Raw genomic sequence first — 21,472 nt, forward strand, 5'->3', positions numbered from 1 at the left:
GATGGTTGATTTCGCAATGATGAAGCAAATTTGCAGCAGATTTACCAACCATGGGGATGGTAAGGTAACTTCTTTCGAGATGCAAAGTCACTTAGTGCTCATCGTGTAATTAACATCCACAAGTAAGCAGGTAATACGACGCACATCCAAATTTGAGTTAGGCCGATTAGACGCTGCTGGTGACCCCGCCTCGTAGCACAATACAAACAGACGCATTCGTGTACCAAGCATCGTGTGAAGTGTTCTTATCATGAACACAGGATTATAAACTGGGTTTTAAAGGCCAAATCAGATTGAAATTCGGGTAACCGAAAAAACGTTACCGTGCGATCATTGTTCCGGGAAGCAGCAATTTGGACCAGATTTACATTTGCAACGGAATCACTGCAAATGTAAGACACCTATTACTGCAATATTCAAAGCATTATTTCTATATTTGCTCAGGATAGCCTAACATCTTTCTCGACTAGGTGAATTTTCTTATGTGGAAAAAGGAGGTAGATCTACTTCCGCAGATCAGTGAACACGATTGTCGCACTCTTTAAACGCTGTATAAAAGCATTGTATAAATTTATCGCAAGTAATAACAAACCATTTTAGATGAAGCGTGCGCATAGAGGCAACCGCTGAAAAATACGGTGATACGGAAATCATGAGTTCAAACGTCTTAACTTCAGGTGCCATAGAGGAGGTTGTCCAACTACTGGGATTGGACCCTACAACTTCACCGACGGAATCCGACATTTTAAAGGGAAATCCTTCAGCAACTGGAACCTTACATAAATGGACAGTCGCCATAACTCTAGGGGCACACTTTCGGCTATCTAGATCATTTGTCAAAAATATTAACACAGTAAAACTTGATGACGCGAAATTAAGGGTAATTCTAGAGTCAATTGGAGGAGAAACTAAATGTAACACCCACGACGCCCTCAATATATTAACATACACTACACTGGAATGTCTCAAGTATCCGAGATTAACTAAAATTACTTTGGACGCATCTCAAGATGCCGGAGAGATGTTCTTAGCTTTTGTGTTCTTACTAAGTGCCCTTGAATGGTTCAACATCACAGAGAAGAAATGTCCAGAGTACCTCGAATTTCGAAGATGTTTAGTAAGCGCTGTAGATGACGAAATCGGCATTACACAAGTGTCTAAACTATTGGAGTCAGCGGGAACAGACACAAATTTGGCGGACGTAGGGCTATTACTGGATCGTCGTTATGCAGGTCACATTGATGCCAACGCCGGAGAAGGCGTTTCCGTTAGAGAAATGACTGAAGCCACAAGAAATGAACAATCACGAGGAATGAACATGATAGGTGATGATGTGAGACTTCACTTTTTAAAGGCATCTGAACCTCGCGGTAGCGGACGTGTTGCGCGCAAAATACATTCTACAAGGGAGGAGAAAAATTCTGACAACCTAACCCCAATTGGTTCTAAAGGCGTATCCAAGCTGATAGATTCATCCACTAGCAAAAATAGGTTCTCAGCACAAAGTAAGATTTCAACGAAGGTGCCCTCAAGTAATACACTACCTCTTGCAAAACGCGAAAGCGTTGGCAAAGAGGCGCTTCAAGCCAGCATACAATCTGTTCTAGTCGATGTCGAAAATGCTGTGTCGCGTGTTGAATCCGACTTCGGAGCAAAGTCACAGCTGTTATGCCGCAGCAAAAACGCCGAGACTTTTGACTCTGAACTCCTCCGCATTATAATTGGTCAAAGCCAACAACAGGTGATTTTCAACAACCTTATGGATAACAACAACCTGAACCGTGCTGTCCCTGAAGATAACCCAGGATCCAACAAAGTAATAACCGGGCAGCGCATTCGTGCGGGAATATGTTCTGAGAAAACACATAGGAGCGTATCCTCAACAGAATATGAGATTAAGTCACTCTTAGACGAAATTAAAGAGCTAAGTAACACCGTCATGCAATCGCAATACAGGCTAAAACACTTATCACACTGTGTGGAACATGGTGATATGCAGAGGCTGAAGCAATTCGCTTCGCTGTCCGAGAATCGCAAGACCTATGATAAGCCGTTGGGCGGTAAAAGCCAAGAAACGGCACATCAAGGAGGTACATATATAAACGACTCTTACAGCATGCCGAGCCCAGCCGAGTGGCTGTTAATAGCCCAAAAGGATCCCTTTGATCGTCACTTGGCTCTACTCAAAATGATTGCTAAGTCGCTGGATAATGAGTCCAAGAGGTCCTCAATTTATGGAGCTGCTTTGCAGGTGTTGAAACATAAAAAGCCACAAGCAACGTCAAAGCGCACTACTGGTTCGAGAATTAACAGTTTAGGTAGGTCGTACTTAGTGATCTCAATATTTTGTAGACAAGGGCGTCGCCCTCATCACGATCCCCAAAAGAGTCAAGGAGATTGTTAACACCCTAAAAAGCTTCATTGTAGAGGGTATACCCGCTGAGAACTTTCGAGAGGAGAATGCTCAAGGAGCTACGACGGCCAAACAGAAGGCCACAGACTTCTTGAGACATATTAACTCAAGTTTCGCAAATTATCGCAGTGCAACATTAAACAGTACGTAAAAGTCGTATATAGCTTAGAGTCATTTCGTCATCACAGGCGAGAAGGGGAAAAAGGGAGGGTTTTTAAATTACCTAACGTGCACACTGAAGTCGAGCGTTCGAGAGGTAAGTCGATGTTTTCCACGCAGCCATAAGGTTTTATTGCTGTTGCCCAAGTTTAATATGATCTCAGGGAAACGCATCCAATGACGCATACACGGACACAAAAAGTACGTAAGGGTAGCCAAATAACGTTACAAACCATCTAAGGTATTGTCGAGAAGATGCTGCATCTATTCGAAGACGCGTGCAAGCACGATCCCATGATAGAGTTTGCTGCGCTATCCGACTGGATTCACCACTATAATGAAAACGATGCTCACGAAAGGACCAATCCGGATACTGTCAATGGCGGTAACCAACGTTTCGGGGAGTCCGCGATCAGTCAGCGTGAAGCCGACGACTTTGAATGGCTACAACGGCTGGTTAACCACGAAACAGGTACCGTATCTCGTAACGAGAAACATAAGAACGACGACTGCACCAGCTCATCTCGTCCTAAAAGCATTCTAGATTTCGAATATTATTTCAATCTCGCCCGAGAAGCGTACAACACTAAGGAATCGATTGACGTCATGAACACGGCACCCACATTTGATACATTCGGCGACGTGTTGAATAGGCATAATGCTGCAATGGAGAAAACGAAAACCACGTCAGTTCTGGAAGCTAAGCATTGCCTCGAGAGTGTTCGCAAACAGATGCCAACCATAACGTTTTTAGAGTGAAGAGAAAGTTACAATAACATTTGAATCTAATCTTTGTTAAAGCTCAAAGTGTCATTGACCCGTTCTCCGTTTGGGCGCAGTTAAAGATTCTGCTAGCCGCACCCCTGTTGTCGAAATTATTACACGATAACATCTTGTATAGACATATAGGGCTATCCGTGTTGCCGGCCATACTGCGTCGAAAATACCGGATCCCATCCGAACTCCGAAGTCAAGCGGCGCTAGGCCGGGTTAGTACTGGGGTGGGGGACCGCCCGGGAACCCCTTTCGGTGCCGGCAACCTATTTAACATATTATACTACAAAAGTTATATAAGGTTGTACTGCTATTATATGTGGAATATGGTGATGCAAAACGTTCATCAAGCACGCTAGCAGCCGCAGCAAGGTGGAGAAGGTGCTCCCATATATGCGAGGGTACACGATGAGGGTGGTAGACTGGGTGCCCCCAAAATTATCGCAAATGTTCAGTGGAAATCATCACGTGGTGACAAATGACACGTCACTGCATTAATTATTGCGCCACCTGAAGGTGCCCATCCGTGTCGTGGAAGTAACCAACGTGCTGGTAGCGAGGGCAGCGTCCTCTAGTGAGTATTGCCGCGACATCTGTAAAAAGACAGTTTGTAGCGCATGAAGTGTGAGACGGTGCGCGAAATACCCCTCCAATGTGACGTGGTTTTGTCGAGCGTGGCTAAGGGGTTAGGGTTCCGTATACTGAGGCGTGACGCCTTTGACGCTAGGACTGCCTCTACCGGCGCTTCATGAAGCATGGCAGTTGTACGATTCATGAAACCTACAGCCGTATGACCCACCTCATAAACAGCAGCTTCATGTTCTACCGTCTAGGAAGAACGCGATAACGTAAGTCAAGAGGTTACTACGATAAAGATTGAGCCTATAAGTGCTACGTGGTGAGATTAGTACGCTTTGCACAGATGTAGGCTGCATTTCTGTGGCTATCAAGTTACAAATCTAGTACCAAGCTGCACTGAGCCGTCACTCACCCGAGCCACAAGGCAGTAGGTAGCGTGATATTTAAGGTGAAGCCGTACATACAACATTTGGCATGGCAAGATGAATGCATTCGACACAGTAACAACCAAGCAGCAAATTGCGCTATGAAAGCAACGATGTATAATATAAGGACTGTGTTCCATAATTCATGAGCTTTATTGTGCATTAAAAGCGCATACATTTTCGTGGGCATCACCAGATTTCAAGAAGATAAATGCGTGGTGAAAAGTCGTAAGGCTGCCACTCACTGCTCAGCGGATTCCTGCTGTTCTTGCTGCTTTTTCTGTTTCTTCTCCTTTTTCTGGCGGGCTTTCTTGGAAACCTTCTTAGCAGCTTTCTTGGCGGCCTTTACAGACCTTGCCACTTTTGCAGCCTTCGCAATCTTCACCGGTTGTTCAACGTCATCTACTTCAGGTTTCACAGGCTCGACAGATGGTTCAGCCTCGGGGATAACAGGCTCTTCACCTGCGGGTTCGACAGATGGCTCAGCTTCGGGGATCATGGACTGCTCACCTTCACCTTCAACGGATGGCTCAGCTTCGGGGATCACGGACTGTTCGCCTTCACCGTCAACGGATGGCTCAGCCTCAGGGATGACAGACTGTTCGCCTTCACCGTCAACGGATGGTTCAGCCTCAGGGATGACAGACTGTTCGCCTTCACCGTCAACGGATGGTTCAGCCTCAGGGATGACAGGTTCCACAGGCTGCTCCTCTCTCACAGCACCTATTTTACCAGATCCATAGAAAGCCCAGAATCCAGAGAGGTCGTAGAACGTAACCAACGTTCGGTGACTTACACTTTGTAAAGCCGCGAAAACATTACTAGCATTCAATGGAGAGCGCCTATATGACTCCTCGTAACCCATTGCGGTCAATATACCTCCCACCTCAGGCTTCTTTCTAATGCCAATATATTGCAAAGGGCTTACATTGCTCGCCCTCCGTAAAGAACGTAGGCCTGCATACAACATAGGCGCAATACCCACGAATACGGCTGCACAATCTTCCGGCTTTTCGGAACATGATGCCTCCCACGTCGCTTCTTTACCGTAAGCAGATTCATACTGGTCAGGAGTCTTGATCTTTCCCAGGAACTTTTCGCAACCATTTATAGCTTCTGTCACATACTGTGTGATTTTTTCAGGCTTCATCTTCCTGGTTTGCACGACGTTTTTATAATCACTTTCATCTACGTTGTTGAAAACCTTACCCAACCCAGTAGGTTTTTTCACAGGGCTGCTGTACCTAGTCAGCAAATCCTTCACATAAGGCAGGCCCCTAAGCTCACTTTGCCCCATGAAATCTTTAGCATTAAGTTTAACCTTCTCGAGAGCTGGTATCTCCGTGTGTCCAACAGGCTTGTCTACTAGAAAGTTGTAAATAGCAGCACCCAAAGCAGCAATGTTGCTTTCAGCATCGTCTCCCTTCAAGGCCACCAACCAGTCAATGCCCTCTTTGAGGTTGTGAGGAGCCTCAGTCAACGAGTTGAATACCATCTTGCAAATACTTGTTATATTAGTCCAGTTTTAAATGTATGTGTGTTGGTCTATCTAATAACTGGTGTGCGACCAGATCCACTTAAAGGGAGTGTTAGTGCAGCAGAGTTGTGGTCTCCGAACACCCTCGTGCCCTGTAGATATATGGTACCCGGGTATACAGCAAATCGGTGCAGTGACGGCGCGGCTACCTCACCGCAACCTAGTTGATACTGTTAACCTAGCATGCAGTGCCAACACGCATGTAACTGCAGTACGTGAGTTCCAGGCAACAGTAACAGTTAACTTTTGCTAAGGCTGTTGTATATGCTTTTATGCGCTGTGATATGAAATTCTACGATGGGTTGGAGATAGAATATTATAGCTTCTACACCTCTCGGTGGCTATCACTTTGTACAGTCTTCTGGAGACGCACATCATGTGGGCCGTAATCCTACCCCGATACGTCCATTTGCTGCCTACCGAATCTCTTACCTGCCTCTCACTAGCATCACGTATAACTAGCCGCCTTACGTAGGCTGTGCTAATTTACAGCGATATGAATAACCCGCCCTCTCATTGGGGATCTGCTGGTAATGTAATGAAGCAGATGTCTCACGAGTAACGCGTGATGCAGGCGTGGGAGCAGCAGGTATGCTAACTCATAGACCACATTAGGTGTTGACGTAGAGGTTAGATCATGCAAATTGGAGATGAACATCCCAAGTAGTAGCAGTTTATGCGAAAACGTTTCGTGCAACTCTATGCCAAAATCGTGAAAGAACGAGACCAGCTCCCCGGTGGTGCGCGGCGTCCGCCTGGTGAGGCAGTTGAGGTAGGAGGATAACGTCAGCAAAGGGTCACTACCGCCGCAGCAGAAAGTGAGGATGGAGGAAATGACACTGCCCAGTTGCGACGTCTTAGGCAAATCTCTCTTCTTAAATCCCATCCTGATCCGGCTCTTGCGGCACAGGTTGCACGGGTCGAAGGGGTGAGTCTTGAAGTTGGAGTCACAGCTTCCAATGAGATCCCCCGATGAGCATTTTACAAAATGCAAAACCTAACTGGACATCTATCTATTACGAACTTTCCCCCACCATTCGCTGAGAAAATATCTTGCTGTTTCCTACATTCCACATTCCGTGATTCAAAGTGTTCAGCAGTGTTAAAATTGCAGTATCTCAGAAAGTTTCGGCACAACTGCCTAGACCACCACGATACATGCCCCCACCTGTTAGCACAATGACATCAGGCCGACGGCACTTACTAGCTGAATTGGCTACGGAACCCCCTCGATTGAGACATATAACCACATCTCTGAGATTTGTTATGCGTTTAATCGTGCTGTTCAGATGAAACTTGTTAACCCAGTGCAATGCCTCACGTTCCAACCCGAAAGGTCGGGCCTCTTGTTGAGCCAAGGGGTGTCGGGCGTATTTCCAAGTTGCCTTACATTTACCTTAATCCTAACATATTGACATGTTTCTGACACGTAATATCCCTTAGTGGATAGCCTCGTACTTCTCCCTCACCTGGCCCATCACGGTGAAGGCTGTGGGTGGGCCCGGTGGCACCTTGAAAGGCTCACTTGGAAGTCTTCACTTTAATTCACTCTATTCTTGAATATTGTACAATGAGGTATGATGTAAAGATATGACGGGCAGATGAAGCCATACTTGGTCTACTTCCCACCGATGGCCTTCTGTGGACAGGAACTGACAATGCAGTCTGTCAATAACACCATTGTACCTTTTGAACTATAGTTACATGTATCTGGCGCTATCCATATTCGTGTATTAATGGCACTGCAAATCTTATGAATTCTTGGAATATGTGTAGACGGGCAAATCCCATCTTCCCCATTAAGGCAGTTCAAAATGAAATGCCATGGTATAGTTGTACGTGATTACGATATACGTCATTGGTCTAACTTACGGGGAATCATGCAAGAATAAACAGTTATAGTAACACAAGAATATGTCGTTCAACTGGCAATTACAAGTGCAACACTCTACCCAAAGCAATGCCGTCACTGAAGAGACAAACCAGCAGAGCGACAAACACGAGCTACGACAATTAAACTCTGTCATTGACAAAACGATTTACTACATCTGAGCCACTCATAACTTGGAGTTGTAGTTCTCGATCTGCATGGTCGACAGGACGATACCCTTGATGGTGACGCATCGGCACTCCAACGGCGGCGTCTGGCGCAGGGTCTCCCCGGATCCTATGAGTTCACTGTCGAACCGCAGGATAACAAAGTGATTAGATGCTGACGCAATCAGCGACTTGCTTATATCTTTCACATTCATGATTATACCCCCCATTAATACTTCTTCGAAGCAGTTGGGTGGATCCAGGACGTACGGTGCTGTGCAGTAGAATGCTGCCTCGCCCGCAGCCTGAATGTCTATTTTGCAACCAGATTTACGTTGTCCATAAGAGTCGTAGAGTTTGGGAGTCTCGGGCTTGAACAGCTCATCTAATTTGTAGGTAACTCCGCAGCCTTGCATGTACGGGTCAGTGGTCTTAACCGCGACCTCAACTACGTGCCATGTGTATTTCCTATAAGATACTGCTTTATGAAGATTAGGTGAAGCAGTTTAAGGTAAGAGAGATCGACCATTCGGCATGGTGCAAATATTTACCCTATCTGATGTGCGAAATAGTTTGCAGGAACCATTGCGAGACCATGAATGACCCCGTAAGCTGACAGCTTGGCTGTCACCAGCAGCGATTGACAAGAGTATGGTATGGCGTGGCATACGCAACTGACACCACCATCAGCGCAACTCGCTAGCCATAAGAACGCACACCAAGTGGATTTAGTCACACAGAACTCTATAAACTGCAATCACAAAGATAATAGAGGTTGCATAACTAATAACATGCATATCACCGTCGATACTAGGAATTGATCGGGACAACATTATCGCCTTTTCATAACACCGTGAATGTGACAGTTCGCTCTAGAGAACATTTCGCACTACAAGCAATCAGTTTGTAGAATTGACACCGATACAGTACACGCTCAATTACGCTGTAGCGTTGGCGGGTTTGTTTAATGCCTCCAAGTTTGAGACGATGTTGTTAGTGGACTCAATCCAGCTTTCTAGTCTCTTTGCGACGCCTTGCAACCTACAATAGTCATGCCGAAAGTGTTCACAGCAACTACTTACTTTCCCATGTCTAGTATTCTTGGCTGCAACCACTTGATGGAGACTGTTTGCTGTAGCTGGTCGATATGCCCCTTGATAAGTTGGAGAGCCAGCGCCTTAAGCACGAAAGGCTCCACCTGTTCGATCCGGATGGTACAGTGATCGGCTATTTCCTGGAATGTGAGGCAGCGCTGTTTGTTCGGCTTTGCCAATGCGAGGTTTAGAAGGGCAATCAGCGTCAATTTTTGCCTCAATTGGGTCTCCCTGCCCGCAAGTTCCTGTGACCAATAATAATATGCGTTACAATAGCGATTCAGACGTACCGTGTGCACAATTTTACCCCTGTGTCGTTCCAGCGCCTCATCGAAGAGGTGCAGCTGCCCCTCGTTAAATATGATCAGCATGTCATATAACCACTGATGGTCGCCGCCTTTGAGGTATGCCTCAATGATGGGCTGGTGGATTAGTTCTCCAAACCCGAAACTGTCGTGGGCCACGATGGCGCATACAGTGATCTCGACGGCGATGGCCACACGGTCGCCTTCGGGTATATCGTTGGTGGAGGTGTAGGCGAGGTACATGATCCAGTCCTTGTAGCACTGCGAGAAATTCTTCGCCGCCTGAACGAATATGCATTGCTCTAGAAATGCGGCCGCACCTTGTTCATTTCAGCAGCGGCTCGGTAGTACGCGCTATGCACCGTGATGTCGACGTTCATAGTTTCCTCGACTTTCTGCCTCACGTCGCTGAGAAGTGCGTCGCATTCCTTAATCTGACCATTCTTGACCATATGGTGCGCCTGCAACCATATAAATGCCCCTATTGTCTTCACGGTTACCTTTGCGATTTGGTGCATGACGTTGGCTTCGAAGTCCTTTTCGAGGAAGGCATCGTACTTGCAGAGGTGTTCTAGCGCAACCTTCGGATCTGATCCTCGATTAATACGCCCTCTTAAGACCAACCTAGGTTTTCGGAGCACGCAGCCAGCAGTTGTGCGAAGCGCAGTGTGTTGAGCGCATCCTTAATGGGATGTACCAACGCCTCAAACACACGTATTTTGTCGTCACAAACGAGGCTGTCGGACGCGAGCAGCGATGTCAGCGCCTCCGTGAGTTCGTGGTAGTGCTTGGCGGCGAGGTCGTCTCTGATCTGCTCAACCAGAGGCACGAGGTTCGGGTGGTTCGACGCCACCGTAGACAGGGTAGCGTCCGCATCTCCCTTCATGGTGGATGATACGCACCGTAAAAATTGTGAACTAATTGCAACAGCGGCCTGCGCCTGCGCGGCGTCGGAATCCTGATGGCTGAGTGTGGCACGCGACGCGTGTAGCAATTGCGGCTTACCACGTCAACAAAGCACCTAACATTGCAACCTCATTTCTACACAGTGTGTAAATCGACGGCTAATGATTCATATTCGATCAGGAGGCGCATGATGTGTAATGTGTCTAGACTGAATACAGTGCAAGTTGCGCTGCCGTATAGCGGCAGACTAAGCAGTAGATAAAGCAACGACATACAGTTTGCAGATGTGATTCATTTTGCTGCATCACATATCTCGGCGAAAGGAATCGGGGCGCCAAAGTGTACAACAATGCTTTGCAAATGCTGACCATTAAAAGGCACACCGTCATGAACTGCTTCAGGAATCACACCCGTTGCGGTCGACGCACAATAAGTATTATGGTCTCAGCAAAACGGCCGCGAGCGAATCGAGCGGATTTCGTCAAGGCGATAATGCCGCTCCACGTCATCAACGCATAATAACACAGCACTGCCTCTCTCATAAGTACAAACGTTTAGCAATAATTTGTAACCCTGATTCGTCACGCGGTTAACAGCGAATTGGCTGCCGTCTACGCCGAAGCGTTGCCGCCAAATAACAACGGTTGCACGACCACTTGCAGAGTCAGCCCCCGAAGCCACACGAAACCACTATCCAACATGAGCACATTTAACTTGCGTAATTACACATCCCAAGGATCCGGGATATTCGCTTGCTGATCCGAGGTGTAGGTCACACCCGCGCCACGCGTTCACCCCACAGGGTCGCGAAGGTACGTCGCTGTTTTGCGTCGCCGACCAGTTGCAGATTTTTGCAACCGCCCGCACTAGAAAATCTTCGCGCAGTAGCGCGTCAGGACCTGCTGCGATCACCGTATAGTTGGTCATTTGTGGTTGATCGGCTATGTCGGTGGGCGCATTACGCTCTGGTGGCTCTTCGACTTGCACGCCGCTGGGGCTACCTGCGCACATGAGTCTTACTTCGTGTTCGGCGCAGTAGTTGGCCGGCGCCGCGTCGGACTCTACCATCAGAAGGCCGGCCGTTTGGACATCCTCGCTGCTTGCGTTTCCGGTACGTGTGTTGACGTTATGTGTTCGTAAGCATGATGTAGCCACGAGTGCAACCGTTCGTTCTTCCAGAGCGCGGCCCATGCCGCGTCTCGTCACGATGCCGGCGGCAAGCCGCGGACGTATGGGGTGTGTCGAGGCCTCCTCGGACTGTGTCGTCCCCTCTGACACGCAGGTGGTGGGCCTCTGCGACGTTGACCTAAAGTGTTTGGTGGACGAAGAGGAAAGTACGTGTTCGCCTTTCTCGAACCCGCCCGGCTTGAGGAACAGCGAATCGATATTCTCTGACGATCCGAATTACTTGTGGTTCGTGAAGCAGCGCGCAGAGATGTTGCGCGGCCCCTCTGTGAGCTCCAGGGGCAATTTGTGTCGTTGCGCGAGCGATGTTGATAGCGACGCTGGCTCCACCTGCGTTATGGTAAACATTCAGCACGATACCTGTGTCAACCTGTGCGACAACCCTTCGGACATGTGGCATGGCCTGAAGATGTCCGACGGAACTCCTGTTGTCATTCGCTCGAAACGTCCGCGTGCTAGGCGCTACGTCGGCAAGAAGTGTCGCGTTTTCGGCGCGGAGGGTGAGGCCACCTCCCGAACGGCAGCCGACGTCTCCCCTGCGGCCGCAAATAATGGCCTGTTCGCTGGCCTCAACGGTCCCATCAATTACGGCGCTGGTTTTTTGTCTCTACAGAATTACGTCGGTCGCGGCAATGGCGCGAGTGTGATTTACCGCGTGATGCAAGTTGATGCCCGATTAGCTCACAGCTCGCGACGTAAGGAAATTAGGGTACGCCAACGTAGGCAACATGTGCAGCAGCACCTGGCAAAGGCGCGTGGTATAATGTTTAAGCGAGGTACGGGGACCTCGGCGCGGTAAAATGCAGTTGTTTGCGGACGAGGTACATGAGAATGCAACTTTTGGTGGAGCCATCCAGCGCGTACTGCCGCGGAGCGGCGCATTCGGAGGCTACCACGTGGCCCCTTGGGTTGGACAGCATCACGTCGAGCTTTGTGGCGCTCTCGATGAGTTCCTGAGACTGTTTGTGCGCCTTCCAAGCAACATACCCTAGGCTGCTTGCCGACAAGTAGCATCATGCCGCGGTGCCGCTTCAAAATTTGCTGTGCGTTTTCGGATCCTATGGCGATTCCTCCGTCCGCGCAAACGCACATAAGCAGCCCATTTTCTTTCGCGAAATTGACTGCTTCGCGGGCGTCTCCCGTGATGTAGGGCATTGTGTCAAGGCAGTTCTGCGCACTAGTTTTTCTCTAGCAATTATATCACCTGTGAAGCTCTTATCGCCCGTGGGTCGAGGAAGTCATGCTCCCCATGCTGGAGTAACCAAACGGCCTGCCACTGGAGTGCGTGCGCAGTGCGCATCAGCGTAGCCGCTGTGTCTCGCTCAGCTGCGCGTGCGCTGGCACCTACACAGAGGACCAGTGTTGCATTGCCGAGATGCTGGGACGGCGGCGGATATGGGACCTCCGCCAGGAGTCCGTTATTGTACGAATGGACAGATGCGATCTGGATATTCTGTGAGGTGGGGCTTGAATCTCACCTTGCGCAACAGCTTCTCGGAGCACGTCAACACTTTGTTCCCCCGTATTTGCGGCTCCATCAGCAAGGGGTTGTCAAACGACGTGGTGTAGAGTCTGCTGCATGCTCCGTGACGCTCGCAGTACTCTCTTATGAGCTTGGGGCTGGAGAGCAGAACTAGCTTACGATACTTTCTACAAACTTTTGCCCGCAAATGTTTAACTTTACCTGTATGCGGCGCTGTGGGCCAGTTTGAGTAGGTGTATGGCGACTGGGTGGGCGGCGCTTCTGAGCACCCTTGGCTTCGGCGAGCTGTTGACCAGCCTAGTGAAATAGTCCCCTGCTGAGACGTGCGTAGAGCGTCCGGGCACTGGGCACTGCCGGCGTGCGGCTGTCTGTTGCAGTCTTGGCGTCACAGCAGTGGCGCGGGCGCCCGGCGACCTCTCTACGTAGCTGCTCCGCAGCTTCGCTCGGGCATGTCGCCCGGCGATTTCCACTGCATTTTTTTTTATATCATCGATAATGCGCTGTACCACGCTATGCGCGGCTTGCGAGGGAATATACGACATTCGGGTAGTGATAACGTTTTTCGCGTGAGGTTTGTGGCCATAGACAGGCAGTTATGTGACGCGGTTTCCCGCCGCCAAAGCGTCAAGCTGCATTAGTTCTGCACATCAATAATGCCCAGTCTCAATATGGAAACGTACGTGGTAGGATGTGCAAAATTCTGTTGCGGTAGCCGGGGCCGAGCTTCGCCTGAATAGGGTTGCGCTCAAGGTACAGGACCTTGAGGCACCGGAAGAGCTTCAGGGGTTCTATGTCACGCTCATCTTCTATGGCGTTGTCGTTCAGCTACGGGTGCTATGAACTAGGTCGTAAAGGCCTACCCAAAGCTCCACGACGCAGTCGTTTGGCTCCTCGATGTTGATTCGGGCAATGTGATTGTTTCCGAGGTCCAAAATCGTGAGTTTCCGCTGCAGGCAGATCGGTCAGATGTCTAGCAGCAGCACTTACCATGCGGTTGACCAGAGGCGGTATCTCAGATAGGCGGTTAAAGCTGAGGTACAGTTCCTGGAGCTCTGGGCAGCTGCTAGCGATTTCTGGCGCCCATTCGCATATGCGGTTGTTCTGCAAACTGCACGTGGTAAGGTTCGGCAACGGAGGTAATCGCATGTGCGTGATTTTGTTGCGCCCTAGCCACAGCGCTTTTAGCCGTGGCAGCAGCCGAATCTCATCGTACTCGCGGATACAGTTCGATCCGAGCTCCAGCAGCTCCAGATCCGCTAAGCTACCAATATTTTCCACCTGCAATGTGCTTTTGGCGGCACTTCAGGACCTACCTTTGCGATTCGGTTACTGGTGAGATATAGCTCACGCAGGTTCGTTAGGCTGTTAACATTAGCGATTCTCTCGATACGGTTAAATGACAAATCCAGAACGCTGACAAAGCGTCACTGTGAGCACTTTTGAGCCTACCGAAGGTTCACAAGGTGGTCGATATTCTCAATAGCTGCGATGCTGTTCTGGTACAGGTCGAGTACCTCCAATTCCCGATTGGCTTCCAAATTCTCAATTTTTTCCACTAAACTTGACACTATAGCGAGTTTCTAAAACCATGTGATGTCGCACAGTGCGTAACTTGCCTTCAGTCCGGTCAGGTCCGCGAGATTCTCTATGCGCCGTATTCGCGCACAGTGGAATTCGAGCTCGTCGCTGCCCTCCGGCGCGTCTAGGTCTATTCCAATTCGCTGGACCCTAATTCCAGCGTCTGTTGCCATTTTAAGGGTGAAACGGGAGCCATTTCAGTACTGACGGCTGCGACGCGCGAGCCCTATATGCCTCGCAACAGTGTTAACGTACTAGCACCGACGATATTTACATCAAAGTTCAGCTGGCTATGTAGTTGTAATTCTTGTTCACCTGGTAGACATAGATGTTGCCATCGGTGGAACCGGCGAAAAGTGTCGTGCCGTCCGGGTTCCAGCAGAGCGATATGCACCAGGGAAGGCCGTACTTTTTGGGCTTTTCACTCGCGATTTCGGCGAGCACGTTCTTGTTCTCCAAGTTCCATATCTTGATCACCTTGTCAGTGGCAACGCAGAGCCAGTAGTTGCAGGGTGAGAAGCAAAGCGCGTTGATGGGAGACCCGGCGTCCAACAGGTGCAGGCTGTTGCCCTCCTTCATGTCCCAAAGACGAGCGATACCGTCTTTGCCACCCGAGGCGCAAAGCGAACCGTCGGGGGAAATGGAGGTGCAGGCGACAGTGCCCTCGTGACCGGTCAGGCTGAATTTCAGGTTGCAGGTCGCAAGGTCCCACACCTGCAGGTTTGTGATTTAATGGCAACAATGCGGTCTCCTACCTTAACAATCTTGTCCCAACCGCCAGAGACGAAGACGTGCTCGTGCGGGTTGGGTGAGAAACGAACGCACGAGACCCAGTCGTTGTGGGCGCTGCTTACAGTGCGTTTGCACTCAGACACGGTGTTCCACAGCTTAATGGTTTTGTCGCGACTGCCAGAGATGATCTGCCTGTTGTCAGGGCTGAAGTCGACGCTGTAGACGTCGCTGGTGTGGCCGTTGAAGACACGCACGGTCTTCGCCTTGACCAAATCCCAGAGCCTCAGGGTGTTGTCTGCGGAGCTATGAGACCACAAAACACTGCAACGCACCCCAAGAACCGGAAAGGGCGAAAAGACCGTCAAAGGACATGGTGACATCCTGGATGGCCTGCGAGTGACCGGTAAGCGACTTCTTCGCTACACCGATTTCACCATCGACCTCGTCCTTGTATACTTCCCAGATCAAGATCTTTTTGTCTGCACGCAAATTAGAAGGATGCAGGTCGGACTTGAATATGCAGCGAAGTATGTCAGATGACCTCACAAAGCTCATCAGCTGCGGATCGCGGCAGCCACAACTGCCAGCATATAGCATACATAGAGGCCCACTGTCAGAATGGTTTTGTGAACCACATGGGATTTTTCACAGCACAGGCTAGGCCTTAGAGTGAGCTGGGTCCCGTTTCATCACGTGGTGAAAGAACAGGAACATACCTCTAGAAGCGGACACAACGGTGTTTACGTCGCTCCTGCTGGGACAGGAGATCGACGTGACCCAGCCGGTGTGTCCACCGGTGAGTACACCCTTGTATTCAAGAACGTTGTTGCTCATCTTCCGCTCACAGGTGCAAGCCGGTCAAAGATCAGGTGCTATCTCACGTGGTTTACTTCTGCATGGTAATATATCCGGCACGTAAAAATGAATATTACACGAAAACCACAACACTGGCGCGTGGTGTGCGAGCGTGTAAACACCAGGTGTCCATCTCCAACAGGTGCTCCGCGCCCACCTTACTACCACGGCCTCATAGTCATCCCAGGCGATCCCCCAGCAACTCAAGAGCTTATTATGCATAAACTTACCCGATATGCCCGTCCGGTAATTATTTGATTGCCCTCGGTGCCGGATTTGCCGATCGGGTATAGGCTCCCGAGTCCGCGCCCCAGGCTACCGCGTCACGGTCATCCGCAGTGACGGCGGCCGATTTCCCTTCCACATCTTCCTCACAATTTTTTAAACATCTACCGTAGGACTCCGTTTTTCTAAGCGCTTTACGCGGTGCTGTAGCGACTAAGTGGACTTACTGGCTTCCGACTGTAATTCTAACACCGGTTTAATGTGTTTCGTAGACGGTAGGACGCCGAAACGGGCGCAGCCACCTCCACGTTAGGCAGTGATTGCTTGAGTCTGAGAGTGGCTGACACATCAAAATGTCCGCCTCCCGCGGGCCGCGAGCACTCAGGACTCTTTCAGCGTGTATCTGAATGAGTAGTTTACGCTTGCACATGTCCTGTTGCGACGGCATCGCTCCCCCATTACTCTATTATACGTAACAATGTGACAGCGTTGCACGAATCGTGTATTCCGCATCTGCGAGGTTCGTTGCCTCCATCGGAGTGCACTTGGCAACTTTTAATCTCACGATACAATGATATACCATACGGTGTCACCAAGTCGCTTCTATGGGTTAATATCAAATGAGTGAGACAGAAATGGCTTTTTGAGACCTCTGAGGTTTCGTACAGTTCACCAAAGGCATGTTGCCGAGAGGCAATAATGTTGTATACAGGTTCTTACTTTTGCAACCGGTCGTATTTCCGGAGCGAAGCCATCGCTATCAGCATGATTGCATTATTAGACTCCAGGTCACTGGGACCAAACTCTTGAAGCAGCCGCCGCTGGCTGCGCAGAATTTCTTCGCTTCCGTTGAAATTTGGGAGGTATACCATGGCGTTGCCTAGTGACAAATGGCCATCTGGATGCATGCAGATAATTTCCAAAGTATGCCTGTCGACAACCAAGTTACGGCCCAACAATACCATGAGGTCGGTGTCAGCCCATATGCGCTTTGCAGAGTCGAGCCTCGAGAATGCGGAAATGAGCAGCATTATGACAGCCATCACGTACGGTGAGTCCCCGGAACCGCTATTGAATCTGTTTATGACATTTACTGTCGCCCTGCTGAGCTCATCGTGCTCGGTCGCGGCTGGTGTCGACCCGGTTGAACCTTCCGATGCCATCAATAGGTGTTTATTGTGATTGCGAACGTTCATACTGACCATCCTGGCTACAATGGAGTCAATGGTATCGTGCAACTCCGTGACGTCACTAGCCGCCCGTGTACCAGACAGAGATGTCTCCTCGTCGAGTATCGACAACCTGCCGAAAACTAGCACTTCCAGGGCCTCGAGCAGACGCCTATCAACGTTCCAGTTTGCGTTTTTGTCGGCACTGACTACTGCTTTGATCAGGCTATTCGCAACGTCGAAAGGCGGCACCCATTTTAGGAATTCTTCTCTGAATCGCCCACGCTTATTGAGAGCTTCTAATAATAGAATTTGCGTGTCATTCGCCGCTGCACCGGTACCTCCGGCAATGGCGCTAATGAAAAACGTTGGCACGAATGCGATAAATGTCATAATAGGCATGCTGGAGTCACCCAACGTGTTTGCATTGGCCACCATCTCATTGAACTCCCTGAATGCCGTCACCACATCGGCACCATCACCACTGATAGCATTGCTTTCCCCCACGTGCTTGCATTGCTCGCCCAATCCGATTGACACATCATTGTTCGGACCGCATACTGAGGACAATGTGCTCCAAATATCTGCAATTGTCTCGTAACAACCAGATATCGTGAGTGCCGCGAAGAGGCCTGCCGCCCAAGTTGAGCTTTTGTCTTTATCACCGTTAGCGTCGTCGTTATTTTCGCTGGTCACGCTTGTAGGTGATACGTGCTCAGCGCTGCCCCCACGCGTCTGATCACTGTACCCACCAATAACGCGCACAACGCGCAAAATAAAGCCTGACCATGATTCCAACATCGGTATGGGCTTTTGAACTATTATACCTTCGTCACCTGGGAAAGTAACGGTCCCAGAAGTGCGATCTTTGTGCATCAACGCTATTCGTTCAACAATTATATTCATCATGAGCTTGAACTTCGGCTCTATATTCGCGCGAACGCTGTTGTATAGTGTTTCATCTTCGGTTTGCAAAACCTCCAACGCTTCCAGCATGCAATTCGCGATATGCACGGGAACCACATACGAATCAACATCTTTGTTACCCTCACGTGCGACTACAATCGGCTGTTCGTTGCCTGCCATTATTTGCGTGCTCCACCATCTATATCCCAAGTTAAAGACGTCGTTTTTCACTAGTTGTTGGCAAAATTGCTCCGAAATCGCTGTAGCGTACCTTTCAATGGATTTAATAACCACAGTGCTCCTGGTGACGTTTTCTAACTTCATACCAGACCCGTTCCGCTTACAGTGGCGCATGTATACGCTTTGTAACTGAAAAAGACTGGCGATGAGCAGACGTGCATCAATGCTGCTCTTTTCTTCGCCCATTTCACAGAGCGCAACCAGCAGATCATGGACACGGCCGACGTCCCATATGAAATTGACGTGTTTCCCCGCCTCACCTTCCAGGAGGGTTGCCATATGTATGAAGATGTGCATCAGGAGTACGCCATTGGCGCTGATGAAGGAGTTCAAGGTTGAACCGTCCATTTGAATAAGCCTGCACAGCGTCGACACCTCAAGCTCAATAACCGGGACAATCTCGTCGAGCGTGTCGTTATACTCGTTTTGTAAAGCCCAGACGGTGAGGCATCTTACAGCCATCACTGCGGGCATGACCAGTTTCGTCGAGAAGGGCTTAACAGACGGCGGCGTATTCGCAGCGGCGTTGAACAGCTGTGATAACTGCGAGCCGTATGTGAACGTGAGTGTCTGCTTCACCAATGCTATGGCGCCAATGCGGTCCAGCAGTGTCGCGAAAGCCCTGTCGTCGAAAACCGATAACAGCCGCATACAACACAACACAGCTGAAGTGAGATGTATCCGATCATTGCGTAATTCGGCATCAGCGCCGCTTTCTCCAATCACTTCCGACAGTTTTTTGTGCTGCTCAGTGCCGACGATCAGCGATGCTGTAAAAGACTCCAGCAGGTCGCAAAATGCCTCACACTTTACCAGTGCCTGCGCAAACGGCTCCCCCAGACGCATTAACAGGCCGCAAACGAACGTGATAAAGCGTGATTTAAGGGCTAGGGAGACCTCGTGCTGAGAGACCACGTTGCAAAGCCTACCGATTACGCCGCGCACAATCAGGTAAACGGTGTCATCCATATTACTCTGTGTGTAGTAATCCGTTTCTTCAATACCCGTAGCCACTGCAAGCCTATGCTTGATGTCTTCTATCTCCAGACTTATGAATTCACCATTTAAGGCATCAAGGTAAAACCCTATCATTCTGCTGTCACGCGTTTCCTCACCCATCGGCGTATCATCCGCTTGGTCTGCGAATCGCACCGACTTCACAGCAGCGCCTTTGCCGCCGCCATGGCGCGATTCTGCTTCATCTGTTGTTTCGGATAGACGCGACCTCATTGTGTCAGTGTCCTCCGGTCCACTGGTTGAGGTGTTGTTAGCGGACGATCCAGCTGTGGCCCGGTTGCCCCCCGCAGACTTTGCTCGCTCATACATAGCATACGCTGAGGACGCACCCTCGAATGTAGCCACAAATGGATTCCATCGGTGAAGGGCAACGCCCATATCCCTGATGTGAAGCCCAGCCAGCAATTCCTGCATGGGCCAAATGGTGTTGGAGCGTACCACCGAGCTATCCGCCGTTGGTGATGCTTGTTGAGTGCCAAAGCTTTCTGGATCCATATCTCCATATAGCATGATAGCGAGGCACCTCATCGCGCTTCCTAGCACTTCATATGTTCCCATGTGCTCCATCACTGCGTAACCCATCCTCCCGACCATGTTGGCATCGTGCGTTACGTACCTCAACCAACGCTCGCGAGGGAATCCAAAATACGGAGGGCTGGACACGTGTGCATTTCTAACAATGTTGCAGAGCGTGTGCGTAGCAATCTGTACTTGGGGCTTAAATGTGCTCTGCATGAGCTCCAGCAACTCCGGGATGGTGTACCCAGGCTGGTCGGGATTCTTCCCGTGGTTGTACAAGGAACTCTCGTGCCGATGTCTCTCGCCATCTTTACGACCCGAAGCGCTCAATAAGTGGCCCTCAAAGTCGAACCGAAGTTGGTGTAGCCGCACATTGCCAGCGTCAATAGGTCCTCCACTTACATCCGGTTCCACTGGATTAGTCCACTCCAGTTTGCGAAGCTCCTCTGCATCCACTTTGAAAGACACCGTCGACAACGCTTTAGGTGGCTCGTATGTGGACCCTTTTCCACCAGAAACTACTGGCGAGATGGCGTGCGGCGGTGAACATGCGGTACCCTCACCCCCTGCGGATTCGGTACTCCCATTGCGCTCTCTCATCCTGCAACACGTTTTGAAATTTGTTTGCAAATCACCCACTTTCGCAGCCTGCGCTGTATCAAGAAGTCGCACATGTCTTTCCCAAGCTTCTCGTATAGGAACTGCTGCTCCGCTTTGATTTCCTCCTCCGTCATGCTGGCAATATCAGGGAGCGCGGCGTCGTGGGCCGAACCCATGGCTCCGTATGCACGATTAATCTCGTCGATATGCCCTTGGATGTGATCATTTTGCCGAGGTTTATCGGTAGGGGCCCTTATGTCGCCGTGGGAGCTCCCAGCACGCGCCGCCTGTGGCTCCGCTTGAGTGAATTGCGATCTAGATAAACTGTAACCCAACAACCGCCGATGAGTTGCCTTTGGGAACCATGTTGAACGCGCCTGAGCAGTGGAAGGCTTGGTTGGCGGTGCCGCTTGGCTAGGTTTCGCGTCCTCATCATCAGAGAAGTGCTCGATGATATCGAAGTCGTTGTCGCTATCGGCGCCACGGACTTCTGGATCGTACTCCCAGCCTTTCATGGTGTACTAGGTGCCAAATTTACTGGATGTGTAACCGCGTGTCGGAATCTGGGTAGCGGAGAGCCCCCGCGTTACCATGCACATTACCGACGTTGCCCACTGACGAGCTGATAATCACTGAGACGACCGGTAGGTTGATTATTTTTTGCGCTCAGAACCGGAATATCATCAATTGGCAATCTAGCCGCTTGGATGCTTAATGCCGGCATAAATCCTACC

General features: G+C 49.9%; 10 protein-coding genes across 10 annotated transcripts; 2 read left to right on the forward strand and 8 right to left on the reverse strand.

Moving 5' to 3' along the window:
• Positions 1-652: 652 nt before the first annotated feature.
• BBBOND_0202970 (hypothetical protein, conserved) lies at positions 653-3,331 on the forward strand (the record flags this gene model as incomplete). Its single annotated transcript, XM_012911872.1, has 5 exons — positions 653-2,318; positions 2,353-2,556; positions 2,602-2,669; positions 2,737-2,773; positions 2,814-3,331. The coding sequence occupies 5 exons, from the start codon at positions 653-655 to the stop codon at positions 3,329-3,331; spliced, it is 2,493 nt and encodes an 830-aa protein (XP_012767326.1).
• Positions 3,332-4,591: 1,260 nt separating this feature from the next.
• On the reverse strand, positions 4,592-5,845 carry BBBOND_0202980 (hypothetical protein; the record flags this gene model as incomplete). Its single annotated transcript, XM_012911873.1, has 1 exon — positions 4,592-5,845. One exon carries the CDS (start codon positions 5,843-5,845, stop codon positions 4,592-4,594), a length of 1,254 nt encoding a protein of 417 aa, XP_012767327.1.
• A 523-nt stretch (positions 5,846-6,368) lies between these two features.
• Positions 6,369-6,773, reverse strand: BBBOND_0202990 (hypothetical protein; the record flags this gene model as incomplete). The annotated part of the gene is made up of 1 exon (XM_012911874.1): positions 6,369-6,773. The coding sequence occupies one exon, from the start codon at positions 6,771-6,773 to the stop codon at positions 6,369-6,371; it is 405 nt and encodes a 134-aa protein (XP_012767328.1).
• Positions 6,774-7,944: 1,171 nt separating this feature from the next.
• BBBOND_0203000 (hypothetical protein) lies at positions 7,945-8,340 on the reverse strand (the record flags this gene model as incomplete). Its single annotated transcript, XM_012911875.1, has 1 exon — positions 7,945-8,340. The coding sequence occupies one exon, from the start codon at positions 8,338-8,340 to the stop codon at positions 7,945-7,947; it is 396 nt and encodes a 131-aa protein (XP_012767329.1).
• Positions 8,341-8,862: 522 nt separating this feature from the next.
• BBBOND_0203010 (PCI domain containing protein, putative) lies at positions 8,863-10,209 on the reverse strand (the record flags this gene model as incomplete). The annotated part of the gene is made up of 5 exons (XM_012911876.1): positions 8,863-8,965; positions 9,007-9,263; positions 9,309-9,605; positions 9,644-9,912; positions 9,948-10,209. The coding sequence occupies 5 exons, from the start codon at positions 10,207-10,209 to the stop codon at positions 8,863-8,865; spliced, it is 1,188 nt and encodes a 395-aa protein (XP_012767330.1).
• A 1,251-nt stretch (positions 10,210-11,460) lies between these two features.
• Positions 11,461-12,213, forward strand: BBBOND_0203020 (hypothetical protein, conserved; the record flags this gene model as incomplete). The annotated part of the gene is made up of 1 exon (XM_012911877.1): positions 11,461-12,213. One exon carries the CDS (start codon positions 11,461-11,463, stop codon positions 12,211-12,213), a length of 753 nt encoding a protein of 250 aa, XP_012767331.1.
• On the reverse strand, positions 12,182-13,439 carry BBBOND_0203030 (hypothetical protein, conserved; the record flags this gene model as incomplete). Its single annotated transcript, XM_012911878.1, has 5 exons — positions 12,182-12,367; positions 12,402-12,584; positions 12,619-12,858; positions 12,893-13,064; positions 13,099-13,439. 5 exons carry the CDS (start codon positions 13,437-13,439, stop codon positions 12,182-12,184), a joined length of 1,122 nt encoding a protein of 373 aa, XP_012767332.1.
• Positions 13,440-13,490: 51 nt separating this feature from the next.
• On the reverse strand, positions 13,491-14,648 carry BBBOND_0203040 (protein phosphatase 1, regulatory (inhibitor) subunit 7, putative; the record flags this gene model as incomplete). Its single annotated transcript, XM_012911879.1, has 7 exons — positions 13,491-13,537; positions 13,578-13,722; positions 13,758-13,844; positions 13,885-14,175; positions 14,211-14,310; positions 14,347-14,464; positions 14,510-14,648. The coding sequence occupies 7 exons, from the start codon at positions 14,646-14,648 to the stop codon at positions 13,491-13,493; spliced, it is 927 nt and encodes a 308-aa protein (XP_012767333.1).
• A 109-nt stretch (positions 14,649-14,757) lies between these two features.
• On the reverse strand, positions 14,758-16,041 carry BBBOND_0203050 (receptor for activated C kinase, RACK protein, putative; the record flags this gene model as incomplete). The annotated part of the gene is made up of 4 exons (XM_012911880.1): positions 14,758-15,189; positions 15,231-15,502; positions 15,540-15,686; positions 15,924-16,041. 4 exons carry the CDS (start codon positions 16,039-16,041, stop codon positions 14,758-14,760), a joined length of 969 nt encoding a protein of 322 aa, XP_012767334.1.
• A 962-nt stretch (positions 16,042-17,003) lies between these two features.
• BBBOND_0203060 (RPAP1-like domain containing protein,putative) lies at positions 17,004-21,253 on the reverse strand (the record flags this gene model as incomplete). The annotated part of the gene is made up of 2 exons (XM_012911881.1): positions 17,004-20,739; positions 20,778-21,253. 2 exons carry the CDS (start codon positions 21,251-21,253, stop codon positions 17,004-17,006), a joined length of 4,212 nt encoding a protein of 1,403 aa, XP_012767335.1.
• Positions 21,254-21,472: the final 219 nt, after the last annotated feature.

This window comes from Babesia bigemina, assembly GCF_000981445.1.
Source record: "Babesia bigemina genome assembly Bbig001, chromosome : II".
Classification (NCBI taxonomy): domain Eukaryota; phylum Apicomplexa; class Aconoidasida; order Piroplasmida; family Babesiidae; genus Babesia; species Babesia bigemina.